The 15004-nt window shown below is 53.8% G+C and overlaps 1 protein-coding gene across 2 annotated transcripts in view; it reads right to left on the bottom strand.

Annotated features, from left to right (window-relative positions):
- SEC24C (SEC24 homolog C, COPII coat complex component) overlaps positions 1 to 15004 on the bottom strand; it is a 77578-nt gene that overhangs the window by 29444 nt on the left and 33130 nt on the right. For both annotated transcript variants that reach the window (XM_040434862.1, XM_040434863.1), the window contains 2 exons: positions 6323 to 6447; positions 6054 to 6245 (listed from right to left, as the gene is read on the bottom strand). In XM_040434862.1, the coding sequence (XP_040290796.1) occupies positions 6054 to 6245; positions 6323 to 6447 (317 nt within the window). The remainder of the gene's footprint in view (positions 1 to 6053; positions 6246 to 6322; positions 6448 to 15004) is intronic.

The following is a 15004-nucleotide window of genomic DNA, read 5'->3' as shown; positions in this document are numbered from 1 at the left end:
ACTTACCAGTAAAATCTCTTTCTCGCTCTTTCCTTGGGGGACACAGAAGACCTTGGGTATAGCTCATCTCCCTAGGAGGCGTGACACTAAGTGAAGACTGTTAAGCCCCTCCTCCACAGCTATACCCTCAGCCTGGAGAGAGAGACTGCCAGTTGCGTGTCCAAGTAGTGAGAAAAGGCAAAGTCCAAAAATTGGAACCAACAAGCCAACTACCCAAAGGGTAAAACAAACTCGGAAACAGTCAGAGAAGAACAAAGAATGGGTGGGTGCTGTGTCCCCCAAGGAAAGAGCGAGAAAGAGATTTTACTGGTAAGTTATACAAAAATCTCGTTTTCTCGCCCAGTTTCCTTGGGGGACACAGAAGACCTTGGGACGTTCAAAAGCAGTCCAAAGGGGGAGGGACCACAGCACCAAGGCGAAGCACCCGAAGGCATCAAAAAACCCGCCGCCTGCAGACCAGGCGGCCCGAAACAGCATACGCCGAAGCCCGAGTATGCACCCTGTAGAACTCGGTAAGGTGTGCAAGGAAGACCAGTGACCGCCTTGCACAAATGCATGGCCGAAGCCTAATGCCTCCGGCCCAGGAAAAAACCGACAAGTCTGGCCAAATGAATGGTGACACCAAAAGCAGAACCCTGCCCTTGGTGCGGCAACCACAACAAGAGCCACTCTGAGAAAGCGGAGGAAAGCCACCCTGGAGGCCGTCAACCCTTTGCGCGGACCTCCTGGAAACACAAGAGACCGAATGTCGACAAGAGTCGGAGATCTCCAACGTTCCCTGGGGTGGGAAGGGGAGGACGACTGCCTCAATGAAATGAAAGACAAACACCATCTTCAGAAGGAAGGAAGAGACGGAATGGAGAACAGCCCTGTCCTGGGGGAAGACAGAAGGCTCGGAACAAGAAGGGCCGCCACTCAGGCACCCATCAGAGACACGATGGCTACAGAAACCCAACTGTTAGTAGAGGGAACTTCTGTAACGGCTCCAAGGAAAAATTGGAGCGCCAAGAGCCTAGTATGTAGTTCCCAGGACGGTACCGGAGGACAGTACAAAGGAACCCAAGAGCCGCTCCATGGAAGAAGTTCCTGACAGGCCCAGAGGGCCTGGGAACGCTGAAAGAGGAAGGACAGGAATGACACTTGATACTTCAAGCAACAGAGTCCCAGCCCCAGGTCCAGGCCGGACTGGAGAAAGACAGAACCATGGAGAAAGGCAGAGTGGGGGAACGCCCAGCTTCCCACAGAACCCCAGGTAAAACCCTAAGTCCTACCACAGATCCTGGACGAAAAACTCGGCTAGAAGCGAACACTAGCGAGCCCACTAGAGTTGCCTGGGCAAGCGGGTGAAAACCCAATGATCAGGCGCAGACCCGTAACACGGGTAGAACAGTCGGTAGAACTGGTCCCGTCGGCCCCCGAGCAAGGTTGTCCCGTATCCCCCCAGAGTGGGGAAGCAGAAGGACAAACGGACAGGAACCGAAGGGTCCGCCCAGCAACCGCCAGGACAAGACAGGCTAAAGCCGAAGCCAATGTAGCCACCACAGGAAGACGGACTACAGTTCCGGTGTGGGAGATTTAAAAGACAATCCTGACCAAATGGTAGTCCTCCCAAGTTACCGAGAAGGTGAATCCAAAGCAGAAACATTGCCTAAAATGGAAAAAACGCAATCTGCACCCAGCGGGAGGACAGAAAACGGTAGACCCGGTAACTAGGCACACAGCTAGTACAGCCAGTGTGGACAAGGGAGACTCAAAAGGAACACCAGAACCATCCACATGAACAACCATGCTTTCCCCAGAGGGAAGGGCAGTGAAGGAACAGCCTCTGAAGCGTGGCCGGAACAGACGCCACATCGGAATGATCTGTACCGAGTGGGAGCCAAACAGAGCCGGCGAGAAAAGGCAGGCGAGACAGAGGCCGGTATAACACCCTCCAACCGAAAGGGGGAGTGGGCAACAGAGAGGCCATAGGACAGCTCAAAAGCAGAACACCGCTACACAGAGACGCCCGGTTCACCGCCTCGCAGAAGGCGAATACCCTGAAGAACCCAAGGTGGAGGTCCCCCAGACCTGTATAAGCGAGCACCCAAGAGAAGTTGGGTGACCTTCCCAAGAAGAGCGGCCCGAACCTGGTAGCAGATCAGACTGAAGCACCGAGGGCGCCAATCCGGAAAGAATCATACCACACTGCACCCGAAGAGGAGGAAATGGTATTAGGCGAGGGGACCGTAGTCCCGCCAGAGCCAACATAAAATGCGAAGGGCGCTGCAGACAGCGCTCTCGACCATGCGACCACTAGCACAGGGAAACAATGCCGCGGAAGGACAAATGGGCCAACGAAATGAATGAGTACCACCCAGCTCTGTGCAGTAGCGAACAGTAGAGCCCGTCTACTTAAATATAAGGTATTCATTTGTTGTTTATTGGACAACACCTTAGGCTTACACAGATGGACAGAATGATCTCCTTAGAGAATAGTGCAAGGCTTGCGGCAATCATCGTATCCCAAGAGAAAAAGTATGTCGCAGGAGGAAAGGAGGCATACGTACGAGTAGCCCCGTAAGCAGTGAGAAGGCCAACCCACCTACGGGACGAGAAGGAAACAACGCACAAGAACGTCCGCTCACTGCAAAAATATCACTCAGCGAAGAGGGCCAGCCACAGAGTGCCACAGTATCTACGGGAGTGCAAACTGAAAGGAGTTATGCACAAGACTAGTATGGTATGCGATGGAACGCAAACTGACCGCCCCGAAAAAGGGGGGAAATGTACCTGGCAAACTGCAGTGGGCAAGAATGCAAAGGCCTGCCCCAAAAAGGGGGTGATGCCCAAGGCCGTACCTACGTCAGAGAAGTAGGGCATACCATACTTCGCCCAGAAAGGCGCCATGCACATGGCCACACAGTATCCAGCAGGAACGCAGGAGGTCCACCTAGTGAAAAAGGGGGGCATGCACAGGGCTATCTTAGCATTAAGTGAGTGTGCAACAATTCACCCAACCCGAAATTTCGTGAGAGTGTAACTACTCCGCCAATGAAGGGGAACATGTGCAAGTCCAGTACAGCACATACAAGGACAGCCTTGAATCTTGTGAGCGTGCAAAATTCCACCCATGGAATGAGGGGTGGTCACGCACAAGGCCAGCACCGTATCCAATGGAAGCGCAAGCGTTCCACCCATGTTAGAGGCCATGCTCAAGGCCAGCAACGTATCTGGTGAGAGTGTAGTATGCCGCCCAGAAAAGGAAGGGGGGGGGGGGGGTCATGCACATGTCCAGCATCGCATCCAGGGAGAATGCGAGCAGTCGGTGAGAAAGTGTGTATGCCACCGAAGGAGGCATGCCCATGGCCGGCAGCGAATCCAGTGAGAGTGCGTACACCGCCCACAGAAGAGGGGTCATGCATATGGCCGGCCGCGGATCCAGAGAGAGTGCAAGCACCCCGCTATGTATAGGGGTCATGCACATGGCCAACAATGTACCGGCGAGAGAACAACCACCGACCGAGGGAGTGTATGTATGCCGCCACCCGGGAAGGAGGCATACCCAAGGCCGGCAGTGAATCCAATGAGAGTACATCATACCGCCTATGTAAGGTGGTCATGCACATGGCTGACAGTGAATCCAGTGAGAGTGCCGAATGCCGTCCACAGAAGGGAGTCATGCCTATGGCAGGCAGCGAATCCAGTGAGAGTGCCGTGTTCCACCTATGGAAGGGGGGCACGCACATGGCCAGCAGCGAACCCAGTGAGAGTGCCGTGTTCCACCTATGGAAGGGGGTCGTGCACATGGCCAGCATTGTATCCGGAGAAACTGCAGTAGGCCGCCAATGAAAAGGGGGATCATGCACAAGGCCAACCCGCAGTTAGGGAGAGTGCAGTATCCCGCCCAGGAGGGGGGTCCTGCACATGGCAGGCACCATAACTGGAGAGGGTGACGAATGTTGCCTACAGAAAAGGCATGCACTTGACCAGCGCCGTAGCGCGGAAAGGGCAAGAAAACCACCTAGAAGGGGAAAAAAGACCCTGGCAGCGCCGCAGCCGGGGAGCGCGACACCATGCCGCCTATGGAAGGGGGGCATGTATACAGGCAGCACTCTGAGATGAGGCTGCAGCGTCCTGCGCAGCCCACAAGTCATATATATAATAAAAACTTTCTTTTTTTTTTTTTTTTAACACACAGCCTCACTGAGGCAGAAAAAAATAAAATAAAAGGGGGGGCCACCTACAGGGCACAGATCCACCCATACAGGCCCATCGGAAGCCGGCCTGTACCCAAAGGGTTAACAGGGATCCGGCCTGGGGGGCGGCACTGCGATCCTCTGGGGGCGGGGGAACCTCCAGGCGGGAAGAATTCGCGCCTGGAGAAGTTCCAGCCCCCTCCAACAGAGGCCTGAATTTGCGGCCTAGTAGGGCGTGAAGCTGGGGCCTAAATTTTTAGCGGCGCCCGGCTGACCGGGGCCGCACAGTATTTAAAGTACCGGCCGGCCTACGGAGCGGCACATACCGGCCGCGGGTGCCCACCCCGCGGGCCGTAAGAGCCGGGGCCTAAATTTTTAGCGGCGCCCGGATGACCGGGGCCGCACAGTACTTAAAGTACCAGCCGGGCCTACGGAGCGGCACATACCGGCCGCGGGTGCCCACCCCGCGAGCCGGGGACCCGGATAGAGCGGGATCGCGGCCTTGAAGTGGAACACAAGTTTTGTTCCGACGGTCGGCCGGGGCTGTTGAAGCGCTCATTTTGCAGGCCGCGGTGCCCACCCAGCTGTCCGGAAGTGAGGACCCTGCACCCGGCAGCCATTTCACCCCTGGAGCGGGCACCTGCCTAGAACAGCGCTCCATATGGCCGGCAGCTACAACCTCCTTTCCCCTGGAACGGTGTCCGTGAGAGTAGGGAGGGTCAGTGGCAGCAAGGCGCGGGCCCTCTGGCCCTGAAGTAGTGGCCGGTAAGAGGGAGGGGGACCCTGAGACCGGGTCTGTGAGGGTGGACGCCTGCATAACCCCTCCATCAGGGGCAGCTAGTTGCGGACCTCCGCAGCTCCCTAGGCATTCTTCTTGTAGGGAGAAGGGTGCCAATGTCCTGGAGGCCAGGAGAGAGGGAGCAGAATGTCGCCCTGCGACAGCCCAGGAGCCAGCCTAGGTCTAGCATGGGCAGAAGGGTCCATAGGCCCAGTATAGGGTCAGGCACGCAGGAGACCGGGGGGGACGGGGGACGTAGGGCTGGAGAAGCCTCTCTCTCACCATAGTCGTCTTCAACCTCGGTCCGTTCCAGCAGGGTCGCCCCTTCAGCTACTGGCACCGTAGTGGCAGGACGCTGGGAGAGGGACTTGGCGTGCGGGCGACCCTTGCGCTGGCGGGATGAAGGGGAGCGAGGCTGCCCTGATCCACCTTGCCTTCTGTGGGGGAGGCAGCAGTGCGGGTGACCGGCACTGGCGCAGCTCAACCCCGGGAGAACAGAGAGGTCTAGTGCGTCTCTGTTATCCCTGATGATCTGGAACAAAAATAAAATAAAAAAGTAAAAAACTAAAATTGAAACAAGGAGAAAGCAGCCCTGCAGAGCAGGGAGTGTCTTGCCTCCTTGGACACTAAGCAAAAACTGGCAGTCTCTCTCTCCAGGCTGAGGGTATAGCTGTGGAGGAGGGGCTTAACAGTCTTCACTTAGTGTCACGCCTCCTAGGGAGATGAGCTATACCCAAGGTCTTCTGTGTCCCCCAAGGAAACTGGGCGAGAAAGGAAAGCTTTTCTTTTCAACAGCTTTCTGAATTCGGCCCCTGGGTGATCATCAAGTCAAATAATATAATCCTATGATTTACTGCTAAAGTAATTTGTTGGTTATTCAACCTTACTTCCTAGGTCACAAGTGACACACAATTCTATATATCACTAAAGTGAATGGTTCTGGCGTCAGGACAAACGACTAGCGAGATACAAGTCATAACCTTCACTCTGATAAACCAGCATCATATGACATTTAAAGCCTGGAAGACAAGCAACGTTCTCAATCCACAAGCACCTCATATAACAGGGCACAAACGTATGGCTAGATGACTGTTTACCTGGTAATGACCGTCCTTGATTCATTCACATTTACAAGAAATCCATCCAGGAGGGGAACAAACATATCAGCCACATCAGACACGACCATCATCTGTGGCTGTGCCAGGGAGCTTTTCACATTATAGAAGTGAAGAACTTTGTTGTAGGTCACAAAGCCAACCCGTATCATTGATTCTTCCATATTACCTTCCCTAGAAATCAGATAAGACTAAATTTATTAATAGAACGTGGCTCATTGGGAAATCGCACTAAACTTACTAATACTAACCTGGGCAGATAATCAATGAGCTGTTTCAGTTCCTCACAGACCAGTGCAACCAAACCACTCTTTACAGCATTGTATGAAACGTCAATCATGAAGATGAAGGCAGGGGGGTTGGGGACTTTATTATTCTGGTCACAAAGATAAAGTATATTAAATAATGAAACTGATGACTATACATAGAAATATAAAGAATATGCATTACAACAGAAGGTTTGATTGGAAAAAAATCAAGTGCTAATGGACAGTATGAATGAGGATCCATGTAATATTTTTCCTACTGATAAACCCGCAATACCTTATAGGGAGTCTGTCACCAGGAAATTCACTATTGAAAAGGTGCGTTCAGGGAAAATTGTGCGAGTCGGCACGCAATTTCAGTCAGTTTTGAATGCGATTGCGTTCCGTTGTTCAATGCGTTTTGCACACGCGTAAGAAAAAACAGAATGTGGTACCCAGACCCGAACTTCTTCACTGAAGTTCGGGTTTGGTTTTCTGCATTTTTGTATTTTCTATTATAATGGAAAATTATAGCATTCTTTAATACAGAATGCTAAGTATAATGTCAATTGAGGGTTAAAAAAAATTAAATAAAAAACCTCAATTCATCCACTTGTTCGCGCAGCCGGCATAGTCTTCCTTCTTCTTTCAGGACCTGCAAAAGGACCTTTCATGACGTAATGATTACATCAAAGGTCCTTTTGCAGCCTAGTGTGCTGAAGCTTTATAGTGCATAGGTGATGTCATGGTCTGTTACTAAAACAAATAGGTCCTACACATGTTTATGCTTATCTACTCACAACAAGGTCTCAGTGGGTGGGGGGAGTTTGGTTGTTGGATCTTTATGTTAAGGATCCTGTTTATTGACTATCCTGTTTTGTACAATGAGTATTTTTGCACTGTGTTGAACATAATATATGACAAGAATTTTGTAAAATGATATTGTTTATTTTTACAAAATAATAAAAATGTATCCGATTTAAAAAAAAGGTCCTTTTGCAGGTCCTGAAAGAAGACAGAAGACTATGCCGGCTGCGCGATCAAGTGGATGAGTAGAGTTAATTTTTTATTTTTATTTTAAACCCTCAAGGCACATTTTACTAAGCATTCTGTATTAAGAATGCTATTATTTTCCCTTATAACCATGGGGCCTGCGTTTTTTGCGTGAAAAACGCAGAATATAGAACATGCTGCGGTTTTCACGCAACACACAAGTGATGCTTGAAAATAACCGCTCATCTGCACAGCCCCATTGAAGTGAATGGGTCCAGATTCAGTGCGGGTACAATGCGTTCACCTCACGCATTGCACCCGCGTGGAATTCTCGCCCCATGTGAAAGGGGCCTTGTAGGGCTAGCTCAGTTGAACATTATGATCCCTTTCACTTCATTCTGGAGAAAAAAGTACTTTTAATCTATATGGTACTGCAAGGCAGTTAAAGAGGAGCTTTAATGGATTTTTTTTTTTAGTTTAATTAAGTACCTTTACTTGCAGGGTAACCAGCACTGATGCTGCCATCCCGAGAAGGAGACGCCCAATGAGAAACCCTGGTGTCTCCTCCTCCCTGTTCCGATGCTCAGTATTAACAAACTGGGCGTGAAAACAGCAGGACGGAATAAGGCCAAGGGGCATTTGATTTTTATTTTATTTTTTTAAAAGAACAAGGATGGCAGCATCAGTGGAGGGTACCCCGCAAGTAAAGGTACTCAATTAAGCAAAAAAAATAAAAAATACCATAAAAGCTCTTCTTAAAAGCGGTTGTCCTCCTTTTATTGAAGGGGTTGTCTCCAGCAATGGTGGCCATGCTTGCACACTATAAGAAAAAGAGCTTTTTTTCCTAGTGTGCAAGCATGGACTGTAGCCGTGGTCATAACCCCTGGAAACGAGCAGTGTATCATGTGATGGAAAAATGAATAAAGCCAAGGAGGCAATGTGAACCATCACAATACATTAGGAAGTGCCCTGTATTCACTTTGTCTACATGATCAATGCCACTTACTAAAGTAAGACAACCCCTTTAAGTGATGGCCTATCCTCGGGATAGGCTATAACTAGCTGATCAGCGGGGGTCTCACACCCTGCATTCTTGCTGATCAGCTATTTGGCTACTGCTCTAGCGCCAGCAGCAGTCGGCTCCATCAACTCTGTCGTGGACTGAGCTCATCACTGCAGTAACGGTCTCATTGATTTTAATGGACTAGTAGTCTATCCTGAGACTAGATCAGTTAATAAAAGATAGACAATCTATATAAATGCACCGAAGGTGGAACCACTCTTGTGTACCTGTGCTCCTTCTGCCACCCCTTGCCCCCCTTCTCCACCATGCAGGACCTTGGTTCTGTCAAAAAAATAGTAGAGGGTGGCGCTAGAAGAGGAAGCATAAGGACTGAGACGTCTGTGGTGCACATAACTGCTCATTTATGATGAAGTACTTTTTTTTCTAAAATGAAAAAAGGAGACTTTTGTATTACTTACCAGTAAAGTCTCTTTCTCGCTCTTCCTTGGGGGACACAGGAAACCATGGGTATAGCTCTGCTCCCTAGGAGGCGTGACACTAAGTGAAAGCTGTAAGCCCCTCCTCCATCAGCTATACCCTTCAGCCTGGAGAAGAGACTGCCAGTTGCGTGTCCAAGTAGTGAAAGATAACCACCAACCGGAAAAAAGAACTGTCGAGCCCCAACGGGGGCAACCAAGCCGGAACCACAACTGTAACCCAAATGAAGGGCGGGTGCTGTGTCCCCCAAGGAAGAGCGAGAAAGAGACTTTACTGGTAAGTAATACAAAAGTCTCCTTTTCTCGCCCATATTCCTTGGGGGACACAGGAAACCATGGGACGTTCCAGAGCAGTCCCAGAAGGGAGGGACCAGAACAAACTAGACCAACACCAGAGGCATCAATCAACTGCCGCCTGCAACACCAGACGGCCTAAAGCAGCGTCAGCCGACGCATGAGAATGCACCCTGTAGAACTTGGTGAAGGTGTGCAAGGAGGACCAAGTGGCCGCCTTGCAAATCTGCTCCGTAGAAGCCCGATTCCTCTGAGCCCAGGAAGCCCCGACCGCTCTAGTGGAGTGAGCGGTAACACCGAGGGGCGGAACCTTGCCCTTGGCGAGATAAGCCTCAGTAACAGCCATCTTGACAAAACGGGCGATAGCAACTTTGGATGCCGCCATCCCTCTGCGCGACCCCTCCGGAACCACAAAGAGCGAGTCAGTACGCCTGAAAGAGCTGGTTACCTCCAGGTAAACCTTGAGCGCCCTGACAACGTCCAGGCGATGAAGCTTCCTCTCCCGCGGGTGGGAAGGGGAAGGACACAAAGAGGGGAGAACGATGTCCTCGTTCAGATGAAAGGCGGAGACCACCTTAGGAAGGAAGGAAGGGACCGGACGAAGAACTACCTTGTCCTGGTGGAACACTAGGAAAGGTTCCAGATAGGAGAGTGCAGCCAATTCGGACACCCTCCGAAGAGAGGTGACGGCTACAAGGAAAATAACCTTGCAGGACAGAAGTCGCAAGGAAACCGTCCGCAGAGGCTCGAAAGGAGAAGCCTGGAGCGCTGAGAGAACCAGGTTCAGGTCCCAGGGCGGTACCGGAGGGCGGTACGGGGGAACCGCGTGAGCCACGCCCTGAAGGAAGGTCTTGACAGGACCAAGGGGGGCCAGTGGGCGCTGAAACAAAATGGACAGCGCAGACACCTGACCCTTCAAAGAACTAAGGCCCAGACCTTGGGCAAGTCCGCTCTGCAGGAAGGACAAAACGGTGGGGAGAGAAAAGCGGAGCGGAGGAATCCCCAGATCGGCACAGAACCCCAAATAGGTCCTCCAGGTCCTATAATAGATCCTAGAAAAGGACGGCTTACGGGCGCGGATCATGGTGCGGACGACGTCCGCAGAAAAACCCCTACATGTCAGGACGGTGGTCTCAACAACCACGCCGTCAAACGTAGGGACCTTAAACGCGGGTGGAAGATTGGTCCCTGAGAGAGAAGATCTTCCCTGGCGGGCAGCGGCCAGGGCGCGTCTGCCAGGAGCAGCATGAGGTCGGCATACCAAGACCGGCGGGGCCAGTCCGGAGCGACCAGAATCACCGAGACGCCTTCCGCCGCGATCTTCCGAAGGACCTTGGGCAGGAGTGGGATGGGAGGGAATATGTAAGACGCGCGAAGCCTCGCCAAGGAAGAACGAGGGCGTCGGCTCCGCAGGCTCCCGGATCCCTGGCCCTGGACAGATAGGCGGGGACCTTGTGATTGAATTTGGAGGCCATGAGGTCCACGTCCGGTATGCCCCAACGAAGGCAAATGGCCTCGAACACCTCCGGGTGAAGAGACCACTCGCCGGGGTCGACGGTGGTGCGACTGAGGAAGTCCGCCGCCCAATTGTCCACCCCTGGAATAAAAATTGCAGATAGGGCCGGGACGTGGGCTTCCGCCCAACGGAGAATGCTGGTGACCTCCCGCATTGCTGCAACGCTGCGAGTGCCCCCCTGGTGGTTTATGTACGCCACGGCCGTGGCGTTGTCCGATTGCACACAAACTGGATGACCCTTCAGCAGATGAGTCCAGTGTCGCAGAGACAGAAGGGCCGCTCTCAGCTCCAGGACATTGATCGAGAGTTTGGACTCCGATGGAGACCAAATGCCCTGGACGGATCGGGGAGGAAACACGCCTCCCCAGCCCAAGAGACTGGCATCGGTTGTAACCACCAACCAGTTGAGCGGCAGAAAGGACCTGCCCAGAAGAGGGGACTGCAACCACCAGCGGAGAGATGACCGCACCGGAGGCGATAGATGGAAGGGATGATCCAGAGACTCCGGCGATTTGTCCCAGGAGGAGAGGATCGCCCGTTGGAGAGGGCGGGAGTGAAACTGCGCAAATGGGATCGCCTCGAAGCAGGCAACCATCTGCCCCAAGACCCGCATGCAGAAGCGGAAGGACGGTCGACGGTGGAGAAGGAGACCCCGAATCGCCCGACGGAGGGTCAGTCGTTTTTCCGAGGGAAGACGTACCTCCGCCGCTTCCGTGTCTAAAAGCATTCCCAGGAAGACCAGTTGTCTGGCGGGAGGAAGGGAGGACTTGGGGAAGTTGATGACCCAACCGAATCTCGCCAGAGTCTCTAGAGTGAGATCCACGCTGGCAACCGCTTGGGAAAGGGACGGAGCCTTGATGAGGATATCGTCCAAGTACGGTAGCAGAAAAACACCCCTGGAACGGAGTAAGGCCAAAACCGGGGCCAGGACCTTGGTGAACACCCGGGGGGCTGTTGCCAGCCCAAAGGGAAGGGCGACAAACTGGAAGTGGAGGTCCCCCACGGCGAATCGGAGGAAGCGATGGTGACACCGGGCTACCGGAACATGGAGGTAGGCATCCTGTATATCGATGGAAGACATGAAATCTCCCTGCTCCAGGGAAGCCACCGCGGAACGGAGGGACTCCATCCGAAACCGTCGAAGGAGGAGAAAACGGTTGAGCTTTTTGAGGTCCAAAATGGGCCGCACCGAACCTCCCTTCTTGGGAACTACAAAGAGGTTCGAATAGAACCCTTGGAACCTTTCCTCTAGAGGAACGGGGGTAATCACCCCCCTGTCCAGTAAGGCTTGAACAGCCGCGGAGAACGCAGCCGCGCTTTTCGGGTCCCGCGGGGGGGCGGGAGCGAAAGAACCGATCTGGAGGGAAGGACGCAAATTCGATTTTGTATCCTGAGGACACAATTTCGAGAGCCCAGGCGTCGGAGACGTGAGCCATCCAGATGTCCCTGAAAAGGAGGAGCCGGCCCCCCACCCGGGTGGGTGGGGGCGCGCCTTCAGGCAGAGGACTGCTTTGCTGCGGGTGTGCGGGCAGCCTGCGGCCTGCGCCAGAAAAAAACGGCTTCCTACGCTTATCCTGGGGAGGGGCCGAAGCGGCAGCTGCGGGGGGAGCCCCAGAGGTCCTGCGGTAGGACCGAAAACGAGACGCACCGGGGCGTCCGCGGGGGGCGCCCCTGGCTTGGGGTTGAGGAAGATGGGTGCTTTTACCACCCGTGGCCTCCGAAATAAGCTCGTCTAGGCGGACCCCGAAAAGGCGGGAACCCGCAAACGGTAGCCCCGCCAAGGAACGTTTGGAGGCAGCGTCCGCTTTCCAAACCTTCAGCCAGAGCTCCCTCCTGACGGAAACCGCCAGGGCGGAGGAGCGTGCAATAAGGGCTCCCGCATCAAGGGAGGCCTCACAAACAAAATTCCCGGCCCGAATAATAAGCTGGGCCAAGGAACGTAGGTCCTGGATGGGGACGTCCGAGTCCAACTCCTGTTCCAGCTGCGCACCCCAAGCAGAGATTGCTTTACCTGCCCAAGCAGAGGCAAAAACCGGTCTGAGAGCAGAACCGGAGGCAGCAAAAATGCCCTTGGAAAGGGTCTCCATGCGACGGTCCTCCGCTGACTGAAGAGAGGACCCGTCGGGAACAGGGATGGCCGTGTTCTTTGACAGACGGGCCACAGGGGGGTCCACCTTGGGTGGGGACGACCAGGTGGCCACGACATCGGCTGGAAAAGGATAGCAAATGTCCAGCTTCTTGGGATTGACAAAACGGGCGTCCGGGCGAGCCCAAGCCTTAGACACCACGGAGGAGAAATCAGAGTGGATTGGAAAGACTTTTGAGGCCTGCCTGGGTCTGATAAAGGAGACGCTAGCTGCGTCAGAGCTAGGGGGGTCATCTTGCACCTTAAAGGTGTCACGAATATCCGAGATGAGTTGACCCATCGCTGAGGCTAGCTTGGACGGCAGGGCCGAGTCCATTTCCAAATCTGAAACCGCCAATTCACCTTCAGAGAGCGAATCCTTTGGAGAGGAGAGGCTCGTCTGAGTGCGCACGCGTGGCGGGGAGAGGGAGGCATCCGAGGAGGAGGCTCGCTCTACTCTAAGACGCTTCTGAGAGTGCCTAGCTCGGGAGGGGTCACTAAGAAGGGGTGAACCCGCTGCAGCGGCAGAAGCGGTGGACCCGGAGGGCGCGACAGTAAGAGTGGCGTCCTGCGGGGTAGGCGGCCTGTCTATTAGGCGGCCCACGACATGAGTGAGGCTTTCCACGGCCTGGGACAGGGATCTAGCCCAGTCAGGCGGGTCAGAGGAAGCAGGGAGCGACACAGCGGGCGACTGAGGCTGCGGTGGAACTCGGCATGCAGGACAGTGCGGATCAGACTGCCCCCGGGGAAAGGGTTCCCTACAAGCAGTACAGGCATGGTACCAAGGCTTGGCGGCTGCAGAAGGGTCTGACATGGTGGAAAAAATGTTGCCTTAAAGTGGGAGACCCCAGGGCAAAAGGAACGGGGATTACACCCAACAACAGTACTGGTGGCACGGAGGGGGTTAACAGTCCTACCAGACCCGGATGATGCAAGCGGCAGCAGCAAGGGGAGCAGACTGAAGGAGGCTGTGGAGGAGAGGCAGCAGGCACGGGGATGAATAGCTTCAGGATCGGACGCAGAGAGGATTCCACGCAGCACTATGCGATGTGGAGCCCGACGAAACCGGAAGTAGCGGAGCGCTGTGAAGCTCCGCCCACCCCTTGCCGCGCTGAAAGAGACGCAGAGCCGCGCGCGGCAAAATGATTTTAACCCCCGAGGTGGATGAGTGCCGGCCAGATGAAATGGCGCCGTTCGCGCCAAGAAAACGGCCCCGCCGCGCCTGATGTGGCAGACGGCCTCCTGCATACAGCCGTCCCCTGAAGGCAGAGTTCGTGCCCTGCCGCTAAATAAAGGATTTTGCCCAGATAAAGTCCCCCCCAAATGATACCCGGTAAGGTTGCCGGTACGATATGCCCATGGGGGGGGGGAGGGGGGGATGTAGCAGCGGTGGGAGGGAAGTTGATGACCCAACCCCGCACCGAACCTCCCATAAACATTTTTTAGAGGCTGAAAGGGGTTTTGAACTCATAAAGCCTGGACAAGGTGCAACAGCATTACCACTGAACTACCAGTTTGCCTTAAGGGGAGGCTGGAGCAGCCACTCTCACCATACGCTGTCTTCGCCCTCAATCCATCCAGCAGGGTCGCCCATTCAGCTACTGGCACCGCAGTGGCAGGAAGCCGGGGGAGGGACTTGGCGTGCGGGCGACCCTTGAGCTGGCGGGACGCAGGGGAGCGAGGCTGCCCTGGTCCACCTTGTCTTCTGTGGGGGAGGCGGCAGTGCGGAATTACCGGCACTGGCGCAACTCAACCCCGGGAGAAACAGAGGGGTCTAATGCGCCTCTGTTGTCCCTGTAAGTAGAAAAAAATCGAATTAAAACAACAAAAAACGCAAAAATAAAAATTATAGGAAAACAACCCTGCATAAGCAGGGGGTGTCTTGCCTCCTTGGACACTAAGCAAAAACTGGCAGTCTCTTCTCCAGGCTGAAGGGTATAGCTGATGGAGGAGGGGCTTACAGCTTTCACTTAGTGTCACGCCTCCTAGGGAGCAGAGCTATACCCATGGTTTCCTGTGTCCCCCAAGGAATATGGGCGAGAAATTGGATCTTTAAAGGGGTTGTCTCATCTCAGACATTGGGGGTATATCGCTAGGATATGCTTCCAATGTCTGATAGGTGCGGGACCAACCTCTGAGACCTGCACCTGAAAATAGCTCAGCTATTTTCAGTGCTCCCATAGGAATAAATGGAGGGAATCTGCGCATGCGCGGTGCGCCCTCCTTCATTTTACAGACTCTGTTGTAAAGATAATGCAGG

The sequence above is a fragment of the Bufo bufo genome, chromosome 6 (genome assembly GCF_905171765.1).
Source record: "Bufo bufo chromosome 6, aBufBuf1.1, whole genome shotgun sequence".
NCBI classification, from domain to species: Eukaryota; Metazoa; Chordata; class Amphibia; order Anura; family Bufonidae; genus Bufo; species Bufo bufo.
The sequence above is the reverse complement of the archived record's forward strand: the minus strand, read 5'-3'. Positions and strand labels throughout refer to the sequence as shown.